Source organism: Aotus nancymaae, unplaced genomic scaffold (assembly GCF_030222135.1).
Source record: "Aotus nancymaae isolate 86718 unplaced genomic scaffold, 86718_ANA_hifiasm-v0.15.2.pri h1tg000010l, whole genome shotgun sequence".
In the NCBI taxonomy this organism is placed as follows: Eukaryota; Metazoa; Chordata; class Mammalia; order Primates; family Aotidae; genus Aotus; species Aotus nancymaae.
The window spans coordinates 16419501-16442669 of NW_026988421.1; the positions used below are offsets into that span (position 1 = coordinate 16419501).

At 41.8% G+C, this 23169-nt stretch overlaps 1 protein-coding gene across 11 annotated transcripts in view; it reads left to right on the forward strand.

Annotated features, from left to right (window-relative positions):
• Positions 1-23169, forward strand: part of ABLIM1 (actin binding LIM protein 1) — a 341410-nt gene that overhangs the window by 295651 nt on the left and 22590 nt on the right. For 4 of the 11 annotated variants that reach the window (XR_010341744.1, XR_010341741.1, XR_010341742.1 and 1 more), the window contains 6 exons: positions 3425-3502; positions 4198-4353; positions 8806-8841; positions 11171-11300; positions 13495-13614; positions 23004-23108. Coding sequence is in view for 6 of the 11 variants with exons in the window: in XM_064373819.1 (XP_064229889.1) it covers positions 3425-3502; positions 4198-4353; positions 8806-8841; positions 11171-11300; positions 23004-23108 (505 nt within the window). In the remaining 5 variants the exon portion in view is untranslated. The remainder of the gene's footprint in view (positions 1-3424; positions 3503-4197; positions 4354-8805; positions 8842-11170; positions 11301-13494; positions 13615-23003; positions 23109-23169) is intronic. The other 7 variants (XR_010341745.1, XM_064373822.1, XM_064373823.1 and 4 more) reach the window with 2 other exon arrangements.

The window sequence follows — 23169 nt, forward strand, 5'->3', positions numbered from 1 at the left end:
TGAATAGCTGGGATTACAGGCATGTGCTACCACGCCTGGCTAATTTTGTATTTTTAGTAGAGATGGGGTTTCACCATGTTGGTCAAGCTGGGTCTCGAACTCCTGACCTCAGGTAATCTACCCGCCTCGCCTCCCAGTGGATCTGAAAACTTTTAAAAACCAAATGGGACTTGAAAAAATTCAAATTGTTGAATAACTTTAAAAATCTTTAGCTCAACAATATTAATAGCGTAAATTAAAAAGGTAAGTGACTCCAAGAAGGCCTGCATAACTCACAGGATCCTCTAATCTAGTCAAGAAGGAAGGGAGAGAGAAACTAAACTGAAATAAGCTCGTTCTGCCAAGAGAACTGCCTTTTCTGTCCGTGAAGTTCTTCATCCTCGGAAGGTAGTGTTAAAGACCCTTTCCCTACGTGTGCCTGTGTTGCTCTTCAGCTCTGTTTCTACCAGCACATGCAGTACAAGAGCAAATAAGACCATTTAGAGCCAGGTGCATCATCACAGCAAAGGCTGAAAGTATCTTTGCCCCACACTTGGCAAAAATAAGGATGAGTAACGTACAAGTGACCCCCAAAGCCCCAGTGTACACTTTGGCTGTTCCCACAATGTCCTGGATGCTTGTTAATGAAAACAGTCCTTTGTCATAGCAACCCCAGTAACTGAAGATATCTGATGCTACTGCCGCACACCCTCTCCCCACCCCAACCCAGAGAGTTATTGCAGTGTTCTTACAGAGCTAGCACAATAAAAATACTTTCTGTTAGCAGGAATTCTTTTCTGCTACTTGATCTCAGTATGTCTCTATTTGTTTCATTCCATAGTTATGTTGATGGGAAATGAATGATCACACCTGCCCTACAATACAGGCAACATTTTACTGCAGTCCTTAAATGCTTGGACTGTGGAAAAGTGTCTGAGTTCAAATCCTGACTCTTCATCCCTTTCCTACCTGTGTGACTTGGAGCACTGATGTTTTTTCCTCATCTGTAAAATGGGAATAATAATGGAAGCTACCTCTTAGGGTTACTGAGATTATTACATGAGATTAAGCCTGAGAGGTGCTGAGCACAGGACTGACACATAGTAAGTGGGCAATAGACATTCACTGTCATTGATATTCTTGGGTTGCTACTTAAGAGGTTTCATTTTGACATTGAGTTTGACAAATGTTAGATCCTGGCCACTTGAAGCTGAAGGACTACCTGTGGTTAATATCTCACAGAGATTGATATAGGTCCCGCTTTTTCAAGGGATAGCATCTCCTTGTAAAGGAGGGGTGCATTTTGATTGGGTCATTTCTATATTTTGATTAGGAAACGGATCTAGAGATTGCACATTTCTTGAGTAGTGTTATCTGAGTCCCTTTTTCAACATACTCAAAGAGGTAGAGTTTTCTCATGTTGAGATATGCCTGTGATTGGTATAACTACAGCAGGAAAGCGCTCGTGCACGGCAGGTCCTGGAAGAGGGCCAGAAGTGATGCACCTGGCGCATCTCCACCTGGGTATGGTGTGATTTCTCCCACCCAGTTCCGCCTATCTCAAGGATACCAGGGGCACTGGCAGAAAAAAGACGGATCACGGTCCTCCAGTGATGAGTCTAATCACTGCCTGACCTGAATGGGCCAGATATGTCTGCCTTCACTGTTTCGACTGTGAGCAACATAGTGAGGCAACACCCTTGTCTGAAGGAGTTTCTTTAGCTCAGTGATGCCCATATTCAAAGTGTTGAGCATCAGTAGACACAGCACTGAGAAGGAAAGGTCTTATTCCTATTGTAGAACTATAAATTATCCTCTCTAGGAAATAGCTGCGACTGAGGCGAGGAAGTGTTTCATAATGAGGCCTTGAGTTTTCTCTGCAGAGTTTTCCAGACTATGTTAAACAGAAGCAGGAGGCCGCCAATCCTACTTGACAAGTTTCCTTCCTGCTCACATAACCACCTCTCGCTCTCCACGTTCTTCAAGTATATATTATGAGGTCCGGTTTCTTTCATCCTCCCCAAAGGCTGACCCACCAGCCTTACTGCAGCGAGTCTCTGGGTAGTTAGGCTCAAATCATGTAATTAACATAAATCAGGTGTCTGCAAACTGAGTATTTGTTTACAGATAATAAATTCTAGCTCCTTCCCTCAACTAGGATTTATGCCTTCTATGTATCTGTAGAAAGCATTGGGTATAGACAGTGGTTAAAAAGTGAATAAACTCTGTGAGGGCAGAGAGCATGACTAAAGTTAATGAGAGAGACAGACGTGATGCAAGGAAACCAATAAATATATCACTACACATTTTATTCATGAAGGAAGAAAGAAAGACTGATACCAGGAGAGAAAACAACAAGGGGAACCAACTCTGGAATGAATCAGGGAGAGCCTCTCTGAGGAGGTGATGTTTAAGCCAAGACTGAAGGAAGAGAATCATCCAAGTAAAATTGGGAACTAGGGCATTTCAGAAAGAGGGAGCAGTGAGCGAGGTTAAGAACTCCGAGGCAGCCTTGTGCACCATGTTCTATGAGTGATGACAGGTAAGAGATGAGGTAGGAGGGGAAGGCAGGGATACAATCCTGAGGCCCTGGTTTTGTGATTTTATTCTGAATGGATGCTTATATTAGTCTGTTCTCACATCGCTGGTAAATACATACCCAAGACTGGGTAATTTATAAAGGAAAGAGGTTTAATGGACTCACAGCTCCACATGGCTGGGGAGGCCTCATAATCATGGCAGAAGCCGAATGAGGAGCAGACATGTCTTACATGGTGGCAGGCAAGAGAGCTTGTGCAGGGGAACTCCCATGTATAAAACCATCAGTCTCATGAGATTTACTCACTATCACAAGAACAGTATGGGAGAAACCGGCCCCGTGATTCAATTGTCTCCACCTGGCCCTGCTCTTGACACTTGGGGATTATTACAATTCAAGGTGAGATTTGGGTGGGGACACAGCCAAACCATATCAATGCTGGAGACAAAAGCAGAGTAGTGACCATCCAAATGATGTTCTTTAAAGGTCTCTCTAGTCATCGCCTGCCAGGTGGATTTGAAGAAGGGAAGGGAGAAGGCAAAAAACGCACAGGGAGGCCACTGCAATAATCTGGATGAATGGAGGTGGTGACTGGGTCTGGGACTATGGCAGTAGAGAGGGAAGAAATGGGCAGCTTTGAGCTGTGCTCAAAGCTAAACAAGAAGTTCTCGTAGGGGACAAGGAGCAGGAAGGGCCAGAGAAAGGCCTCCCCGTGCCTTTTCAAAACTGATCACACAACTAGTTTGCATTTACCTTTCCTTCTAGGTCGTATTTTACCTTATCCAAAAAGGTGATAAATGTTTCCTTTTTTCATTAGCTTAGTTTTTAGTAAAGCTTAAGGGTCCAGGGCAGTCTTGATTCTGAAGCCAGGGTCTGAAATCTTACAAGTCACTGTTTATTTTACAGCCTACCAGGACATCCTCGGAAAGTATTTATTCTAGACCAGGCTCCAGTATTCCTGGCTCACCAGGTCATACTATCTATGTAAGTATCTACTTCTGGAAGTGACATTTCCGGGACAGGTAAATTAGTGGATTGTAATAGAAAACAGAAACTAATTCAAAGTGATTTCTATTTTTGTTATGAGATTGGCTTTTCATTTTTGTAGAGCAGTCTGCTCAATTGTTTCCTTTTAGATAATTACATTTACATGTGACCATCAACAGAGGATCAGATGACCTGTAAAACATTTTACTATGTTGCAGGACTTAAAAAATTCTTGCACCTAAATTGCATACAGATATTTGGGGATTAATTCTATATTTTATAATGCTGATACTGAGTGTTCTTAATTCTACCACAAAGATATTTAAATATTTAACTTATTAATTATGCAGTTATTGTTTTTAGCCATCTGAGAGGATTATTGGGCCATCTGTTTGAGCTTTTTCCTTCCCTGTCATAAATTCAGGAAATTATCCTTAACGTTTGCACATTTATCTGTTTCATGAATTCTACACAAATTTTTTTTCCTAAGGGTTCAGTGACTTAAAAAAAAAACACGATTAATATATGGTATAAACAGCAATTTCTAAAGAGTATAACTGTGCTAGGCAAGATGTATTGGTTTTTGTTTATTTTAAGGCCTGCACTTTTTAGACAACAGGAAATGCGCTAACAACAGTTTCCCAAAGCAATGAGACTACAAAGTAATTGTTCTTTCTGGTTGACTTTCCCAGGCAAAAGTAGACAATGAGATCCTGGATTACAAGGACTTAGCAGCCATTCCCAAGGTCAAGGCAATTTATGACATTGAACGTCCAGATCTTATTACCTATGAGCCTTTCTACACTTCGGGCTATGATGACAAACAGGAGCGACAGAGCCTCGGAGAGGTAAGACATTCCTAGTGGTTGTGAGTTGTACAACAGTTTACCTTCTCTTTTGTCGCATTTGTAGTAACTACCGTCTGGAGTTCAGGTAAATCCGGTGGTCTTTTGTCTGCCTAGTATGTGCAGGTTTCTAGACCAGGTGCTTTGAAGTATTCAGAAGCCCGTTATGAGAGGTGGGAGAACAGACCAGCTGCAGATAGAACAGCAGTGAAGAACAACTAAGTATTAGCATGCTGGGATGGAAGCTGTCTGGAAGTGTGTGTGGGAGGGTGGCTGTTGAGAAGTGGGTGGGGATTCTGTGAGCTGGGCAGAGCAAATAAAGGAGTGAGGGTCTCCTGGGGGTCTTCGTCTAGTGATAAGCTTTAAGTATATTTATGGGATCATAAGGAGAGAGAACACACCGCCTAAATTTTGGTAGCTACAATTTTCAGCAACTTAAGGAAGTTAGAATGTGCAAGAGAAAAAAAAAAGGTAAAGAGCATAGGACGACAGTCTAGCACGGGGCTGTGAGCCAGGATTCTGGAGTCGAATTACCTGGTCTCGACCCAGGGATCACCACATGCTAATTGTCTGACTTTGACCTTGTGACAGCCATTCTGCCCCTAGTTTCCTGGACCAGGTACAGCGCTCACGCCTGTAATCCCAACATTTTTGGAGGCTGAGGGCAGGAGGATTGCTTCAGGCCAGGAGTTGAAGACTAGCCTAAACAACATAATGAGACCTCATCTCTATTTAAAAAAAAAATAAGAAAATGAAAGAAACATGGTCCTAGTTTCCTCATCTGTACAACAGATAGGGTAACGATAGAATCTACCTCATAGGGGGTTGGTGAGGATCAGGCAAGCTAATCTACGTAAAGCAATTAGCAGAGGCCAGACTTGGGGGAAATATTGAGCATGTGGCAATTTCTTCCATTGTTGCTACCTGTCCTCTTGGGGCTCATTAATAGCCCACAGACCCATCCCACTACGGGACCGGAGTCTCTCAGCCCCTTGGGGTCCTCCCCTCTCCAGTCCCATCCTAGGATTGAAGGTTCTCTGTGGTCACTTCCTACTCGTTTGTTTCCCCTGGCCTATCAGCTCCCTCTCATTTTTTTCTCTTTTAATTTTTAAAGTAGAATCATCTGTAGACTGATTCGAGTCGACACAGAGATATGTTAACAAATAGCTGACAAATCAACTATCCAACAAAGGTTAAAACAGAAAGTAAACAATCTCATCTCACAATGCTTTGAGGTCTTAGAGAAGAAAAGATGTGAAAATAGGATTCTGTTTAATTTGTTCTCAATTACAGATGTATAATATTTATTATTTTATAATTATATTTATTTTTTATTATATATATGTTGTTTTATTTACTTTCTAATCTGGGTTTTTTTATTCCAGAGCATAGCTCTGCATGGAAAGGGTCTGTGGGACAGGAAGTGATATACATTTTCATGTAGTGCCACCTAGTGGTCGCTTTGCTGTAGCTGCACGTGTTGCCACTCAAGCGCGGGCGCACCGGCCAGGGTTGTTCAGTTGCCATTGAACCCCACCGAGTTTCGTAGGGGATAACAGGCGAGGGGAAGTTCCTGAACAAAGTGCATAGAGATTGGACTTGGAACCTGTGGATGAGAATTTACTAGTGTTTAGGTCATGTAAGCAAGGGGATGTGAGTTTTTTTAATGGTGTTAAGGATTTGGGGTGTGTGGTGTGCGTGTGCGGGTGTGTCTGTGTGTGCTTCCCAGCAGCTTTATTCAGGGCAGTAAAACATTAAGCACTCAAGAGTTTGGGCTTTGAGATGAAAATTTCTGCATTTAAAACCAGACTCTGCCAGACATGGTGGCTCATGTCTGTAATCCCAGCACTTAAGGAGGCTGAGGTGGGCAGATGCTTGAGACAAGGAGTTCAAGACCAGCCTTAGCAAAACTCCATCTCTACTGAAAAAAAAAAAATACAAAAATTAGCCAGGTGTGGTGGCACACACCTGTAGTCCCAGCAACTTGGGAGGCTGAGATGGGAGGATCATTTGAGCCCGGGAGGCTGAGATGGGAGGATCGTTTAAGCCCAGGAGGTTGAGGCTGCAGTGAACCATGATCATGCCATTGTACTTCAGCCTGGGTGATAGAGCGACACCCTGTCTCAAAAATAAAAAGAAAGAAAGAAAACCACGAAAACCAAAATCAAAACAGACTGATACTGACTAACCATATGACTTTGGGGTAATTATATACCTCAGTCTCCTTATCTGCAAACTGAACATAGAGAACAAGAATACCTACGTTAGAAGTTTTCTGTAAAGATTAAGTGAAGCTATTTACATTAGAACAGTACCGGGCATATAATAAGTGGTTAAGGAAAATGCTGGCTACTCTCATAATCAACACCCTTAATGTCATAACCTGGAATGACGTCCCATGGTTTTCCCTATGAATAAAGGGTGCCCCTTGGATCAGAAATCATATATATTAATGAACTCTTTCCCAATACTCACATCTTGCAACTAAGAGAACTTTACAAGCTGTTCTATTATTTATTCCATTAGTTTTTTAACATACTTCTTTTATGAAGTATGTACTGCCCTTTTTTTTTTTTTTTTTGAGATAGAGTATTGCTTTGTCACCTAGGCTGGAGTGCAGTGGTGCGATCTTGTCTCACTGCAGCCTCCGCCTCCCAGGTTCAAGTGATTCTCTTGCCTCAGCTTCCCTAGTAGCTGGGACTATAGGCATGTGCCACCATACGGGGCTAATTTTTGTATTTTTAGTACAGGTGGGATTTCACCATGTTAGCCGGGCTGGTGGTGAACTCCTGACCTCAACCAATCCACCAGCCTCGGTCTCCCAATGTGCTGGGATCACAGGCATGAGCCACTGCACCTGGCCTTTATACATATTGCCATTTAAGAAGCACTGCAGGAGTCGGCTTAGTTCTGTGCAGCCACTGGTGCCCCCAGGGCCCTACTGTCAGTGCAGATATAGACCTGGGCCCTGACCTTGAGACCAGCCTTCACTCAGCTGAGACCCCCTAGAGACAGGCTGTAGCTGCAGAGGAGACCGTGGAGTTTGTGAAAGCTTGGAATATAGAAAGTCCACCCACTTACTATGGGATGTGGGGAAAAGGGCAAATTCTATAACCAAGAAGTCCACCCGTGGCTGGCTGTGTTCTCCAAAGGTCTGTTTGCATTTCATTTCTATTTGAAAGCTTTTTGCCTCTTAATTGTAAACATTTTATTCATTTGGAAAATACTTGTTGAGCACCTGCTATGTCCCAGGAGCTGCAGTCATCACTGGGAATATGTAGTTGTAAACAAACAGTCCTTGCCCTCATGCAGCTGTGGCATTATAGACAGACAGGAAAGAAAGAGATATGCAATATAATTTAACAGAGTTGTAGGGCTCTGAGGAAAAATGAAGCAGAGTAAAGAGAAAGTGTGCCAGGGGCTAGATTGCTCCTCTCGATGGAATGCTCACGGAGGTGCTGTGTGACAGTGGGTTTGAGCAGAGACGTCCGCATAGTTGGGGAGTAAGCCCTGCAGGTGTCTGGGTGAAAGGCACTGGCAGCAGAAGAAACAGCACATGCAAAGGCCCTGGGGTGAGAGAAGGCTTGGCCTGTTGATGGCCCCAGGGAAGCCTGTGTTTGTAGGAGGATGGAAGCCAGCGGTGAATGGCAGTGAGATTGGCAAGGCAGCCAAGGCAAGTTGCCTCATGCCTGGTCACCAAAGTCCTATTTTTGTTATCGAACTATTTTATAGTGATCGCTGTGGTTGTAATTTAGTCAACCACATCTTGTACAACCATGTGTACAAGATCCTATGTTTCGGTAGGTGCTGTAACTCATCCTAGTAAAATGAGCATAGTTTGAACATGTAAGGGAAATGCTTCCAATTTGCCTTGCTTAATCACCTAAAGTGTCACAGTCATATCCATTCAAACCATGGTTCTTAGAGATGTGCACCAGAATCTCCCAGGAGCTTTGTCAGAGTCTACCTGTCTGAGCCTCACGACAGATACACTTGTGCCTGATCACAAGACTGGGAGATGGGAAGGGATGCGGGCAGGTATAAACTGGCTAATGTTTCCAGCTGACTCTGATAAGCAACTCTAATTAAAACTGGCAAAGAAGCCAAGCACGATGGCTCACGCCTCTAATCCCAGCACTTTGGAAGGCCAAGGCGGGCAGATCATGAGGTCAGGAGATTGAGACCATCCTGGCTGACATGGTGAGGCCCCATCTCTACTAGAAATAAAAAAAGTTACCCTGGCGTGGTGGCACACGCCTTTAATCCCAGCTACTCAGGAGGCTGAGGCAGGAGAGTCACCTGAACCTGGGAGGCGGAGGTTGCAGTGAGCCAAGATTGTACCACTGCACTCCAGCCTGGGTGCCAGAGCGAGACTGTCTCAAAACAAACAAACAATCAAACAAACTGGCCAAGCGTTAACAAACATTGTGACTAAATTCTCTTTTATTTTTCTAGTCTCCGAGGACTTTGTCTCCTACTCCATCAGCAGAAGTAAGTACCATTTCTTTTTACCATTTTAATGGGTGGAATTTGATAATTGTTTGGCCCTTCCCTAGACTGGGACTTTTGAAAAAGGATATAACATACAAAAGAACAGAAAAACTGCCTGTGGGATTATGATGGCTATGGGGATTACCTCAAAGGAAGAGGAGACTCAGACACAGCAGGATATTTCTCTTAAAATGGAGACCAGGAAGTAAAAATGGCCTCACATGAATCTGTCCTGTAAGTGGAAGGAAAGTGTCTACAGGGATATAAGTCACTTGTTCCAGTGCGGGGCTCTTTGCCCTCATCTATAATGAATTGTTTTGAACCTTAATGTACTGAAATGGCCAACAGCAGTCATGGCGTATTTCTGTACACAGAGCCATCTTGATGGGAGGTTACTCCGTTTAGTCTGAAATCAACCATCTGATCTTAAAACCACGAAACTTTCTGGAGGTTATGAAACTGGACTGCTCTTAGGAAATCTCTATCATTCAAAGGAGTAAAATTACCATAGTATTTTCATGGTTTATGACTAGTGCTATGAATTATTAATTTCTATCCATATTAATAATTTGCACTGAAATTATGAAGAATTAATTTCTATTATTGACCAATTGTGCAAGGTTGAAGCACCTCATTTGGGGGCTTTTGGTTTCATTGTTCTTTTATTTAATTTATAGACCAAGCCAAAGTTTCCTTGCCATTTGCTCTCAGATTCCACAAAGCTATGGTTACTGAGGTTTTCATTTAGTCAGTATTCATGCATTCTTTCAAACTTTTTACTTTTATTGTGCTAATAGAAATTTCATAGGACAATAGATTCTTAAAATATAAAATATTCTTTGTACTCTTTCAGCTGTTCAGTTTTATGTTGTGTTTGTGTGCACGTGATTTTTTGGTACTTATTACCTAATGTATCCTTTTCTATATTTGGAGACAGGTGGCATTTTAGTGGTGCTGATATTCCATTGAATTTATATGTCATCATTTCCTTTACTTTTTTTTGAAACAGAGTCTCACTGTGTCACCCAGGTTGGGGTGCAGTGGCGCAATCTCGGCTCACTGTAACTCTGCCGCCTGGGTTCAAGTGATTCTCCTGTCTCAGCCTCCCAAGTGACTGGGATTATACTTGTGCACCTTCACGCCCGGCTAATTTTTGTATCTTTAGTAGAGACAAGGTTTTGCCATGTTGGCCACGCTGCTCTCAAACTCCTGACCTCAGGTGATCTGCTGCCTTGGCCTCCCAAAGTGCTGGGATTATAGGCATGAGCCACCATGCCTGGCCCATATGTCATAATTTCTTAATTGTGCCCCAATTTGTTGAACATGTAACACAGACTTTTGCCTTTATGAATAGTGGCACTATAAAAGTCTTTGAATAAATTATTCCTCCTTTTAAAGGGCATTTGAAATTATTTTGTTGGAATGTTTCCCAAGGTAAGAAGTAAAATACTGACTTTATGGCAACCATCAACTTGTTCTTCAGGAGAATCTAGTTAAAATGCCATCAGATCAACGTTACAGGCAGTATAGGTTGCTTGGTGTTCAGAACAAAGGATGAGATTAGAATCAGGAGGCTGGTTCCAAAGCAGGCTCTGCCCCTACCGGCTACACACCTACACACAGAGCTCTTACCTGCCTGGAACCTTGTTTCTGCATTAGTCGGGGAGGGAGGTGATACCACGTGGTCTACCTTTTCTTGTTATGCAGATCTGGCAGGTATGTGAACACAGTTTATGAAACTGAAAACTACAATATTAACATGGTCATTGGAATTATTATCTCTTGTCCCAGAGCTCTATCTCTATGGAAGTTTATAGTTTTTCATCTTAAAAAAAAAAATTTGTTTAAGAAACAGGGTCACTCTGTCATCCAGGCTGCAGTGCCCTGGCACAATCATAGCTCACTGCAGCCTCAAACTCCTGAGTAACTGGGACTGCAGATCTGTGCCACCATACCTGGCTAATTTTTTACATTTTTTTTGTAAAGACAAGGTCTCGCTGTGTTACCCAGGCTATTCTCAAACTCCTGGCTTCAAGCCATCCTTCCACCTTGGCCTCCAAAAGTGCTGGGATTACAGGTGTGAGCCGCCACACCTGGCTCCTAAAATTTTGTAATAAGTCCAAGTACTGCAGATTTTGAACAAAATGTATTAGCCACAGAATGCTCATTTGCATATAAAATATCTGCACAATTTGCACATGAAAATAAGTGCATATGTTAATCAAATATATATAAACAAGTGGACACGATAGTCCCTTGGCAGCGTTTGTGAAACTTGGTTCCGACTGAGGAATGGTGATCGTCTGAATGTGTTGAACTTTGTTTTCAGGGGTACCAGGACGTTCGGGATCGGATGATCCATCGGTCCACTAGCCAGGGCTCCATCAGCTCCCCTGTGTACAGCCGCCACAGTTACACTCCAACCACGTCACGCTCTCCCCAGCATTTCCACAGACCTGGTAAGGGTGACTGTTCCTGGAATTCACTCTGTAGAACAAACTGTATTTCTGTGATTTTTCTTCCTCTACCATTGATAGCACCTTGAAAAATCGACTCCTAAACATTTCTGCCCCTCTCCCAGAGCAAAATGAAAACTGGTATCTAACTATATTTTGTGCTACATCTTTTCTAGAAACATCAGTCATTCTATGGCTGTGTTCATTTTGATTTATTAAATCATTATATTTTGACAGCGAACTACCGGAAGCAAGGGTTTTTTTTTTTTTAATTTTTTTTTGGAGTTAACAAAAATCTCTTCACTTTGAGACTTAAAATGGAGATCTCCCAAAGAAAATATTTTGATGTGCTTTTTAGGCATACCAACGTCATCCAAAAAATTCAGTATTCACCGTTTTTAACAGATGTTTTCTGTTTCCCTTATCTAGGTACATGGTGCTACTAAGCATGCTTGGTGAAGCACTTTCTAGAAAGAGTACCTAGGGCTGTTCCTGATCAGTTTTAAGATCCTTTCCAACCCTAAGATTTTCAGTCAGACTTAGAAAACAAAATCTAAGATTTTCCATCAGACTTGGAAACCATAAAATCATTAGGCGTTACCACAGTAGAGAGTGCCACAAAGAAACAGATTTCAGTGGACCTTCATCTGCAGAGAATTTAGTCTCCGTGGCTACTAGTGGGTGTCTCCGGTAGGAGAAGAATGGAGACCCCAGTACAGACCCAAGATTCCCTGAGAAACAGATTCACAAGGAAGATTGTGGCCTCTAATAAAACTTAATGGTGATGATGATGTGCATCTATGAAGATTTCATTCATGTTAAGCTTCTTGCTTCTGGACGGGTAGATGAGAACAAACCCATATGCTGCCTTTTTAAAATAAATTGTACAAGAAATAAAACCAAAGGAATTAACAGGATGATAAAAGGCTGCAATCTTCCAAGACTCTAGATTTAATGCTTGTAGAGAATTCAAACTATTTGATCTTTTCATAATGTGTAATTTTCTCTATGCTGATAAGTATTTATGCTATTTATTGAATTATATTAAATGAATATTTTCCAGAAAATTGATTTCCCTTATTTCATGGGCCACTATATTCATTTTGCTGGTGCCCAGGACATGGATGTCGATTTAAGCCCTTGTACATCTGGGTAATAAGAAATCCTTTATGCTGCCACCCTACTCATGTACATATGCTGAGGTCACCGAGACCCCAGCCGTGGAGTTATCAGAGTGGAATGGAGTTCTAGGGGCATCATTGTTCCAGAGACCCCTGAACAGTGAGGGGACTGGTCAATCAACACTTCTTCCCCTAAAAGCTCGTGTCCTTATTGAGAAAGTTTTCATCTGTTCCAATCATGGTTCTGTTGCCAATAGACTTTAGAACTTTCTCCTTCTCTCCTTTCACAATATATGACATGTATGCCTAATGCCACTTTTTAGGCTTTAGAGTTATTATTTTGAGGTCTGCCCTTCTAAAGTGCAGGTGGAGGGATTCTGATAGCATACCTGTGATCCACGTAGAACACCCCAAAGTGTCCACTCCTCAAGTTCTAGATGCCAGATGATGATTTAACCCCACCTCGGTCTAGGTTGGATTTGAATGGTCCATTCTTCCGGAGATAACTGAGTTTCCAGCCTCCAGTCCTGCTGCAGTTCTCAGGATCATAGATACCTCCTTGCCACCCAGGGAACACAAATAGGTTTTCCTTCTATGTAGGCAAAATAAAATTAAACTTCCAGTGGGATAAGTTTGTAGCTTAAGGAAAAAAAAAAAAGAAAAAAAATCTGATCCTTACATGTAAATACAACGATTGTCATTTTTTAAAATTAGCATCTCAGAGGGTTCGGTTTTGTTAGGTGCGTTTTACACACAGCTGTTGTTGAGTTTAAACGACATGCCTGCTACTGGCTGGACAGAGACCATCCGGGTGACCATTTCTTCTCACCAAAGCCATTTATTCTCAGAGAGTGACTCTGTACCCGCCTGAACCTCTTTGCAAACTCTCCCCCACTTTGCCTCAGCCTCAGCAGGTGCATTCTTAACCCTTTCTCTTTCCTCCCCTTTCAGCCTCCTGATTAATGTTCTTGATTTTGTTTTCCCTTGGAACGATGGCACTTTCCCTGCTCCTGTGTTAATTTCTGTTCTTCTTTTCTGTTTCCACCGTGCCCTGCCCCTGACTCCTTGCTGCACAGAGCTTTTGTCTCCTGGTGTGCAGAGGTTGTCGTACCTGCGCACCAGCAGCCTCAGCCCCACCCACAGCGACTCCCGCCCCAACCCCCCTTTCCGACACCACTTCATTCCCCATATCAAAGGTAAGGAGGCAGGTTTCTCCAGGCAGCACCCTGCATAGTGGAGATTTATTAGCACCCTGGGAAGGCTAATAAGGTGTATCTCCAAGAGTTAGTGCCGAGCTTTTGAGCTCTCAGCATGCCTGCGTGTGTCATGACTATACTCAACAATTGTCTTAGAACGGGCATAGCATCTCTCCTTGGGAGAAATATGTCACTTCTAAGAGCTCTAGATGAAGAAACAGGAAGTATGTTTAAGACCCTAAGATTTATTATCCACTACTTTGAAAAAAGAAAAAATATATATATATATTATTATTTTGTTTTTGGATGTGTCAAAACAAAATATAATATATATAATTGGAATATTTTCTTGGGTTGAATACACAACATGTCTCAGCCAAACACAATAGTGTATAGTAACAAATATTCGAAAGTTGTCTTGCCAGTGATAAACTATAACCATATTAGCGTGTTTGGGCAGCATTAAAAGATCTATGGCAACATCAGTGTTTCTCTTTGAGCCGAGTTGTCTTTGGATTTGTCCTAACTCCCACGTGATGGAGAAGAGAGGCTTTGCCTTCTGTTTTCTGTTCCTGCCTCCCATTTCTGCCCCGTCCCTTTGTTTTCATCGTTGTCGGCGACGCTTCTGCAGCCGTCCTCAGCGGGAACTCTCCACACTGGGGAAGCCCAGAGCCCCGAAGAAGCTATGAAAGGGCCATAATTTAAAATTAAGTAGGAGCTCCCAGAATGGTGCTAACTTGATTTGAACCAAATTAACCAACAATCACAGCTGAAGGAGGGAGGAGGAGGCAAGCACAGACGTTATCACAGGTCTTCAAATAGTCCTAAAGGACTCCAGCCATGTGCTGCTCCGCATGTCACACCTGACGCTTCCATTGAGGAGCTTGTTCTGGTTTACTGAATTTTCATTGTCGCTCTACCCAAGCTTCTCCTTTTTGTTCACTTGGTTGTTGAGCAGCTGAGTCCTAAAAGGCGCATGGACTGTACTCACCAGTATGCAGTGATTTTATAAATTTGCTGGTTCTGCATTTGCTATGCTTTGAAAATAATATTGCTTATTGAAGCAATCATGCTTATCGAAGACACAGATGCCATTTGCCATTAGCAAATTTTTTGATAGGCGCAACACTTTCTAAAACTCTTGACAGATTATTTTGCTTTATTTTATTTTATTTTATTTTATTTTATTTTATTTTATTTTTGAGACAGAGTCTCGCTGTCACCCAGGCTGGAGTACAGTGGTGCAAACTTGGCTCACTGCAACCTCTCCCTCCCAGGTTCAAGTGATTCTCCTGCCTCAGCCTCCCGAGTAGCTGGTATTACAGGTGTGAGCCACCACACCCAGCTACTTTTTGTATTTTTGGTAGAGACCGGGTTTTGCTATGTTGGCCAGCCTGGTCTCAAACTCCTAGCCTCAGGTGTTCCACCCACCTTGGCCTTCTAAAGTACTGGGATGACAGGCATGAGCTACCATGTCTGGCCGACAGATTATTTTAAATTATGAGCGCTAATTAGTATTTTTGGGGAAAATTTTTATTTATAAAATGTCAAGATGCTACTTTAGAGAATGTTTATAAAATCATAAAGAAATTATGGGTTTTTTTTTTAAAAAACCTTCAATTGCATATTTTAAAGAGACTTTAATATAGCAGTCATTAGCCAAATTAAGATTTTGGTTATTTCTGCTGAGATGGGCAGATTGCTTGAGCCCAGAAGTTCAAGACAGCTTGGGCAACATGGTGAAACCCCGTCTCTACCAAAAAAAAAAAAAAAAAATTAGCTGGGCATAGTGGCACATGCCTGTAGTCCCAGCTACGAGACTGAAGCAGGAGAATGACTTGAGCCCAGGAGGTGAAGGTTGCACTGAGCTGAGATTGAGCCACTGCACTCCAGCCTGGGTGACAGAGCAAAACCCTGTCTCAAAAAAAAAAAGAAAGAAAGAGATTTTGTTTTTTTCTGGTATTTAAGAAAAAATACATTTTGAGTTAATAAAATACAAACTCCCTCACTTGGTTAATACATATTTCAGCTTTTATAGAGACACTTTTTGTAGAAAGAAAAGTGTCACAGGTCCTATAAAGTTACACAGTTTGTACAAATAACACAGCACAAAGTGTTAGTGACTGCTCAATGACTAACACTACCTCATGTCCATGAGTAGCCACGTGGAGAGTTGAAAAGCCCATAGACATTGGAATCTTGGGTTTAAATATGATCTCCGTCATTTGCTAACTGTGTGACCTTGGGTTGTTTATTTATCCTTTTGGGCGTCACTTGCCTCCTCCATAAATCAGGAACAGTGAGAATCCTGCCTCACGAGGTGAAGTGTGTTGGTGTAGAGCATGCCCACCTTGGTCAGCGTGGTGCTCTTAAATTGGTTTTTTTCTTTTTTTTTTTTGGAGGCATAGTCTTACTCTGTCATTCAGGCTGGAGTGCGGTGGCACAATCTCAGCTCACTGCAGCGTCCACTCCCAGCTTCAAGTGATTCTCTTGCCTCAGTCTCCTGAGTAGCTGGGATCACAGGTGTGCACCATCACACCAAGCTAATTTTTTGTATTTTTAGTAGAGACGGAGTTTCACCATGTTGGCCAGGCTGGTCTCAAACATCTGACTCAAGTGATCTGCCCGCTTTAGCCTCCCAAAGTGCTGGGATTACAGGTGTGATCCACCATACCCAGCCTTAAATCATTTTTGATGGCACCATTCTGTTCGTTTTTCACAGCGTCCTTAAGAAATGGGCTGAGTGAGGGGACCAAGTAGCGGGGGCCCTCGCCAAGTAACTTTCCAGGGGCTCACCACTAGGATGTGGCAGTGCCCGGACAAGACCCCAGGCCCTCTCCACCCCAGGAGCATTCCTTCACATGAGGGCCATGTGTTTCAGTATAAATATGCATAAAGATAATTTTTAAAGCACACTTTTATTTTTCACTTTTGGCCAGAAAATTGCATTTTTATTGAGGCTTAGACCAAGAACAATCCTCAGTCATTTAGATCACAAAATTAAGAGCTATTTACTTATCCATAGAAATATTAAATGGTTATAAAAATTATACCACCCTATGTTCCTAAATGGTGCTTTATTAAAAATGTAGATATACATTCTTTTCTGTTTTCATTCAGCCTTTGAAGTTTTTGACATCATCAGATATTCTGGGCTTAAATGATAAAAAGTATTAGGCCAAAAGGAGTTAGGGACCCTGAACTTAAAACATCCGATAATCTCTCCCCTTTTCTTTTTACTAGACATATGCGTATAGTTTGTTCATATGAAATAGTCTTTATGCTTCAGATGCAAAGTGTAATGTATGTAACAGTATATACTTAGTTTTTCAATCGTATGAGCTTTTTGCCAACCTAAAAGATAAAGCATTGGCTACTTTGGGCACAGCTGCCTATTGGGCAGTCCTGCTCCACAGGGAGCAGTTAAAAAAAAAAAAGGATACATCATGGAGATTTTGGACATTAAAGATACTGCTTTAAAAGCCTAGTGTATTTGGCTAAATGCTGATTCTCCATACGTCTTAGTTATTTTGAAAAACATGTATCCATTTACATGGAAGATCTCTCCAGCACTTAGAAATTTCAGAATGGGGGAACTTAAGGCCATTGAGAAACACATCCAAGATACCTTTGAGATAAGTCAATGTCTTCCAGGGTTTTCTGTGGCCCTTCATTGACTTTTATCTTGCAGCTTGTCTTGGAACTTGAGGGAGTTATTTTTTTTAATGGATGTTTGCTGGGAGCTTGACCTGAGGTAGGATGTCCATCTCAGAGGCAGGCGGGGGCCCTTTGCCACTCTGGTAGCCAGAAGCCCAGCCTCCCATCGCCCAAGTCCACTTCCTGGTCCTTGTTTCTGCAGCATGTGACCCAGGCCTGGGACTCACTGAGCTGAGGACGCCTGCATGGTTGTAAAGCTGAGATGCACGGCACAGACTGTTTCTGTATTTCACTGGCTTCTCCGTCCATTTTCCATAACATCCATTGTTGGTTGGGTGTATTTTTATTTCTGTTCTCCAAACTTCCTTGTAACCTCATTCTGTCTTAGTATATCTTTGGGCCATTTGGACAACCTTATGCCTAGAGATTTGGAGAAAACCATTTTCACTTTGTTTTGGGCTTTGTTTGTGAAGTGTCTGCTCAGTTTCTCTTCCTTCCCCTTTGAAATACTGCTAGACATGACAGTCTGTGTCCATGAAGTATAAATTGGATTTGTGAGCAGGAGGGCTACATATATTAAGTCTCTTTGAAAGGAATCTTTTCTCTTTTGCTATAAATATGAGTTGCCATGATATAAATATATATTTGACACTTGCTGAAGGAAACTGTAACTCTTATTGACACTTTAGACAAGAACCGGCAATCTTAAAACGCTCACAAAATTCTGGATGCTGCCAAGTTATCTTAAGGATCCCTCAAGATGTTCATTTCTATTTGGGAATGTAAGCACTACAAGTCCAGAAAGCTCGGCAGCGCTCCAGCAGGTTCCCACAGCAGAATTGCACACCAGCTTTCTATTCACTTGTCTTAGAATTAGTCACTCGGGCTTTCAGATGCCAAAATGAAGAACAGAAGTGGAGACAGGCATTTGGGTTTGTTAAGTACGGTGAGAATCCTGTAAGTGAATGCTCCCTCAAGGTCTAGAAAGTTAGCTTACTAGGTTAACAGGAAAAGAAGTAAAAATGAAGGCCAAGAAATAGAAATAAAAACATAAATAGAAATATAGTAGCTTGTCACTGCAGTAGATAAGAACACTAACAACTTAGGGTGGCCCAATCTGAGAACTTAAAGGAACAAAATAGCTGTGAGTGTGATATATATGCTATTATATTACACACACACACACACACACACACACACGTATACAGTGGTTTTGTTTTTTGTTTTTTGTTTTGAGACAGAGTCTCACTTTGTTCCCCCAGCTGGAGTGCAGTGGAGTAATGTTGGCTCACTGCAACCTCCGCTTCCCTGGCTCAAGCAATTCTCCTGCCGTAACCTCTTGAGTAGCTGGGATTACAAGTGCCTGCCACCAACACCCAGCTAATTTCTGTATTTTTAGTAGAGACGGAGTTTCACAATGTTGGCCAGGCTGGTCTCAAACTCCTGACCTCAAATGATCCACCCACCTCAGTCTCCCAAAGTGCTGGGATTTCAGGTGTCAGCCATCATGCCCAGCCTGTTATTTTAAACAGTATCTTATTCTGGGTTGATCGATGGTGACAACGATGATGATAATAATAATTATATCTTCCAAATATGATATTTCATCTAGTGTGTCGCACATTACTTTGTCTAAGTAAGAAACTAGGCACAGATGACCGCTTAGGGCCCCCATCAGTTATTTCCTGCCAGGGTTGGGTTCAAAGTTATGTCATTTAAAGATAGGATGTTGGCTGAGTGCAGTGGCTCACGCCTGTAATCCCAGTATTTTGGGAGGCTGAGGCAGGCAGATCACTTGAGTTCTGGAGTTCAAGACCAGCCTGGGCAACATGATGAAACCCTATCTCTACTAAAAATACAAAATTTAGCTGGGTATGGTGGCACACGCCTGTAATCCCATCTACTTGGGAGGCTGAGACAGGGGAATTACTTGAATCTGGGAAGTGGAAGGAGCTGGGATCCTGCCACTGCACTGTAGCCTTTTTTAGACTTTGTCTGAAAAAACAAAATTAAAAATAAAGAATAGGGTATTTAAGTTAGAAAAGAGAAAGAGGCCTCTTCTTGAGAATTTTTATTTTTCTTTTAAATGCCCAAAATTTGTCATGCCTTTGGTATTTCAAGGGCTAAGAATTTGGTACCTAGCAACATTATCTATTCCAAGACCTTATTCCCCAATGAGCGGTTGTGATACGTGAAAATCACATTCCGCAGAATTGCTGAGATGGGTGTGTCACTGGGTCTCTCTTTATCAGATTTTTTAAAATGCTTTATGGGAAGCTTTAAATGATTATAGTTAAATCTACTTACAAAATTTGAACATATTAGTATTTTTTTGTTTTTTTTTTTAAAAAACAACTAGAGAGTTCAACAGTTGCTAAAGACATACAGCAAAATATAGAACCACACCCAGCTGGTGATGGCATTCAGCCAGGATCCACTCCTTGGGAATTCAGACAGCTACTCCATAGCCTCTGAAAGGCTTTTGACCATATTCAAGAAGTGGTAGGCTTCTACAGACACTGGCCAGCAGAGGGTCTTGTTGACAGAAAGATTTTAATACCTGGACAAATGTCTAATTCTAATAACCTTAAATTTTGTGTCCTGCATATGCAGATATTTTGATGTGTGCATGACACTGGCTAATAATTATAAAAACTGATTTAATAGAAGTTCATTTGATTGCATATTATAACCAAAACCTATGAGAACTTTCCTGGAAACATCTGATTTTCTACAAGGACAGTGGAGGTCAATGTGAAAGAACAAAACCACACAGCCGTGTGGCTCAGAAGCAGTGGCAAAAATCGAGACCCATTATACTTTCTTTTGAGAAAAGATCACAAGCCGGGCACGGTGGGTCACGTCTGTAATCCCAGCACTTTGGGAGGCTGAGGCAGGCGGATCACAATGTCAGGAGATCAAGACCATCCTGGCTAACACAGTGAAACCCCATCTCTACTAAAAAAAAAATTAGCCCGATGTGGTGGCATGTGCCTGTAGTCCCAGCTACTCGGGAGGCTGAGGCAGAAGAATCACTTGAACTCAGGAGGCAGAGGTTGCAGTCAGCTGAGATCGAGCCATTGCACTCCAGCCTAGGTGACGAAGTGAGACTCTGTCTCAAAAAAAAAAAAAAAGAAAAGACCACAAGAATTATTGTTTTTCAGTTATGGATTACTCTTGTTAATAATTTCTAATGTTCATAGGATTAAATAATTTTTTTCAGTGAAATAGTTAAATTGGGGTTGTCAAGGATTGGCTGTAACGAGAAGGTTATAAAAGAGGTGCTGTTGTGATCCTCCTGCTGCGTATGGTACGTCTTTACTTACCGTCAGTAGGTTCTTGGAAACTGTGATTTAAGTGAATTGATATATAGCAAAACTAGTTATTCCCCTCAATGTTGTGATGAAGCTAGGTTGAAAAAATGACGTTCCTTAAGGACCAGCTATATGTCGTCTCACTTAAAATTTCAGTTTCCAAGAACCTATTGATATTAAGTGAGGAATTACTGCACTAGCATCTGGCTTCCTTTAATTTAGAGATTAGAGAAAAATGATGGTTAATCTTGCCATGGTGCTCACTAAATTAGGTCAATAAATAGCTGTGGAGTTAATTAATTGGCCTCCTTCAATCATACATTGACAGACATTTAGTAAGTACTCACTCCGGACCAGACGATACACTAAGCACTGATGATGATAAATTCAGCAACAGGGTTAAACACTGTTTCCATCTACATGCAGTTCATAATCTTCCTTCCTCTGTGTTTTTTATATTCACTTTTTTCCCAATATGAACTAGTTACTTCTCTTTAGGAAAGGGATAACATTTTTATAAATTAGCTTTTCAATAGATCAATAGTTTGGGATGATATTGCATAATTTTTAGAAACTAATATATGACTTAATAAAGTCAACATTATGGCATATTTGGGGCTAAACTGACTCTTGAGAAGAAAAGACAAAAGTTTCAGAACACCAATAAGCAAAAGCCAGGAATCTAAATTTGATGCAGTAATAGACACAGATCTCATATTTGGAATATCTTACTGCCCATTTAGTGTAGATCCGTACTCTGGTTACTTAAAGAATGTACACGCTGAGACATTAAAATTCTCTTAAATGTATTTTAAAACTCTAATAATTGACATCTTTCATACTTGACTGGCTAGATTTAGGAAAATTTGACCTGAATCAACTGGCCAGAGCGCTGTTTTCTGATGATCTACGATTTATTTAAAATTATTACTGTTAATAGATAAATAAATTGGACTTTATCAAATTTTTTAAACTTTTATGCCTCAAAGAATTCTACCAAAAAAGTGAAAAGACAACCTACAGACTGGGAGAAAATATTTGCAAATTTATGTTATTTCTGATAAGAGACTTGCTCCAGAATATATAAAGAACTCTTACAACTCAATAGTAAAAGTAATTACTGCTACTGATTTACTGAGTTTTGATAGTCCTACATCTTCTGGTGTCCTCTTGAGACAAGATGTTTGCCCAGATTTAGGGTAAGAGGACAATTTAGGCCAGTTGCAAATCTCTAATTTTGCACAAGCTGAATCAGTTCATCCCAGCCATTCTCCTGGTCAGAAGGGAGTGATGGTGGCTATGGTGGCACTGAAGCCTGAGCCACCCCTTTGCTCTCTTTTCTGGCCTGGTCCCTCTTCTCTCCTCCAAGAGCACCATGCTGTCCAGACAAGGTAGCCAGTCCTGTTGCTCCCCCAGACCACACCATTCCACACCCTCCTTTCTCATGACGTTCCAGCCCTCTGGAATATGGGCTTCCCACCCTCCCATTCACCTACCCTCCTACCTGGTGAGCTTACTCTTTGATGCCCACCTCAAACCTAACTTGAAGAATTCGTGGCACCTTCATCTGAGTCTCATAGCATTTTTCTTATACCTCAGAGTAAACAATTACATGTCATTATATGGTATTTGTTTTAAGACTGTCTTCCTAGATAGCCCCTAAGTCCCTTGAGGGCAGGGACTATATCTCATTCATCTATTTGTCCTCAGTAGTATTCAGTGCCCAGCCATAGTAGGTGCTCAATAAATGTTTCAGTGGTTGAATCAGCCTGGGTGGAGCCTCCTCTTTGAAGTGAAAGGTGGGGAGTGGTATAAATGGTCCCAAAGTACCTGGTTGACATGGGTCTGACTCTAGCTTGTATATTTCAAAGTAAGGAAAACAGAAACATATGCTGCAAATGAAGGCACTTTGTATTCCTAAGGGGAAGGACTTGGTGACCACACAGGTTCCCAGACTTAACCTTCAGATAGGAGAAACCTCTGCTAATTGCCAGCTGCTACGGTCATGCTTGGGAGTGATTTGTATTTGGGTTTGCCTAGCCTGCCCCCTTACATGCTTGGGATTTAACCATCTGACAACTGATCCTGAATCATGAGCAAGAAGCTTTCCATCCCTCCCAATGTCCTCTCCATTGAATCAGTTTGCCGCGAGCTCACAGCTTTCAATGCATGTCATCGGAATGACGCACCTGACCGCTAGCTGCTTCTAACCCAGCTCCACCTGAATTCAAATCTCTATGACGGAAAACTAAACCTGATTATCACCTTTGCGAGCCAAGTTGATAAATTGAGTTTGTTTTGTTTCTCCTTTTTGATGAACCTCCTTCGTCTGTTGTTTTGAATTTTTATTATGCTTGCTTTGTTTTCTTTGTTTCTCTCCCTTCTCTCATTTTGTTTTTTCCATTCTTCTCATTGGAGGCAATGAGCCGTCCAGCGGCCGGAACTCCCCTCTCCCTTACCGGCCAGACAGCCGCCCTCTAACTCCAACTTACGCTCAGGCCCCTAAACATTTCCATGTTCCAGGTAGGAGCTGACACAGTCTGTGTCTTGGTGTCCTGTCACAGTGTAGAATGTGGCGTTGTAA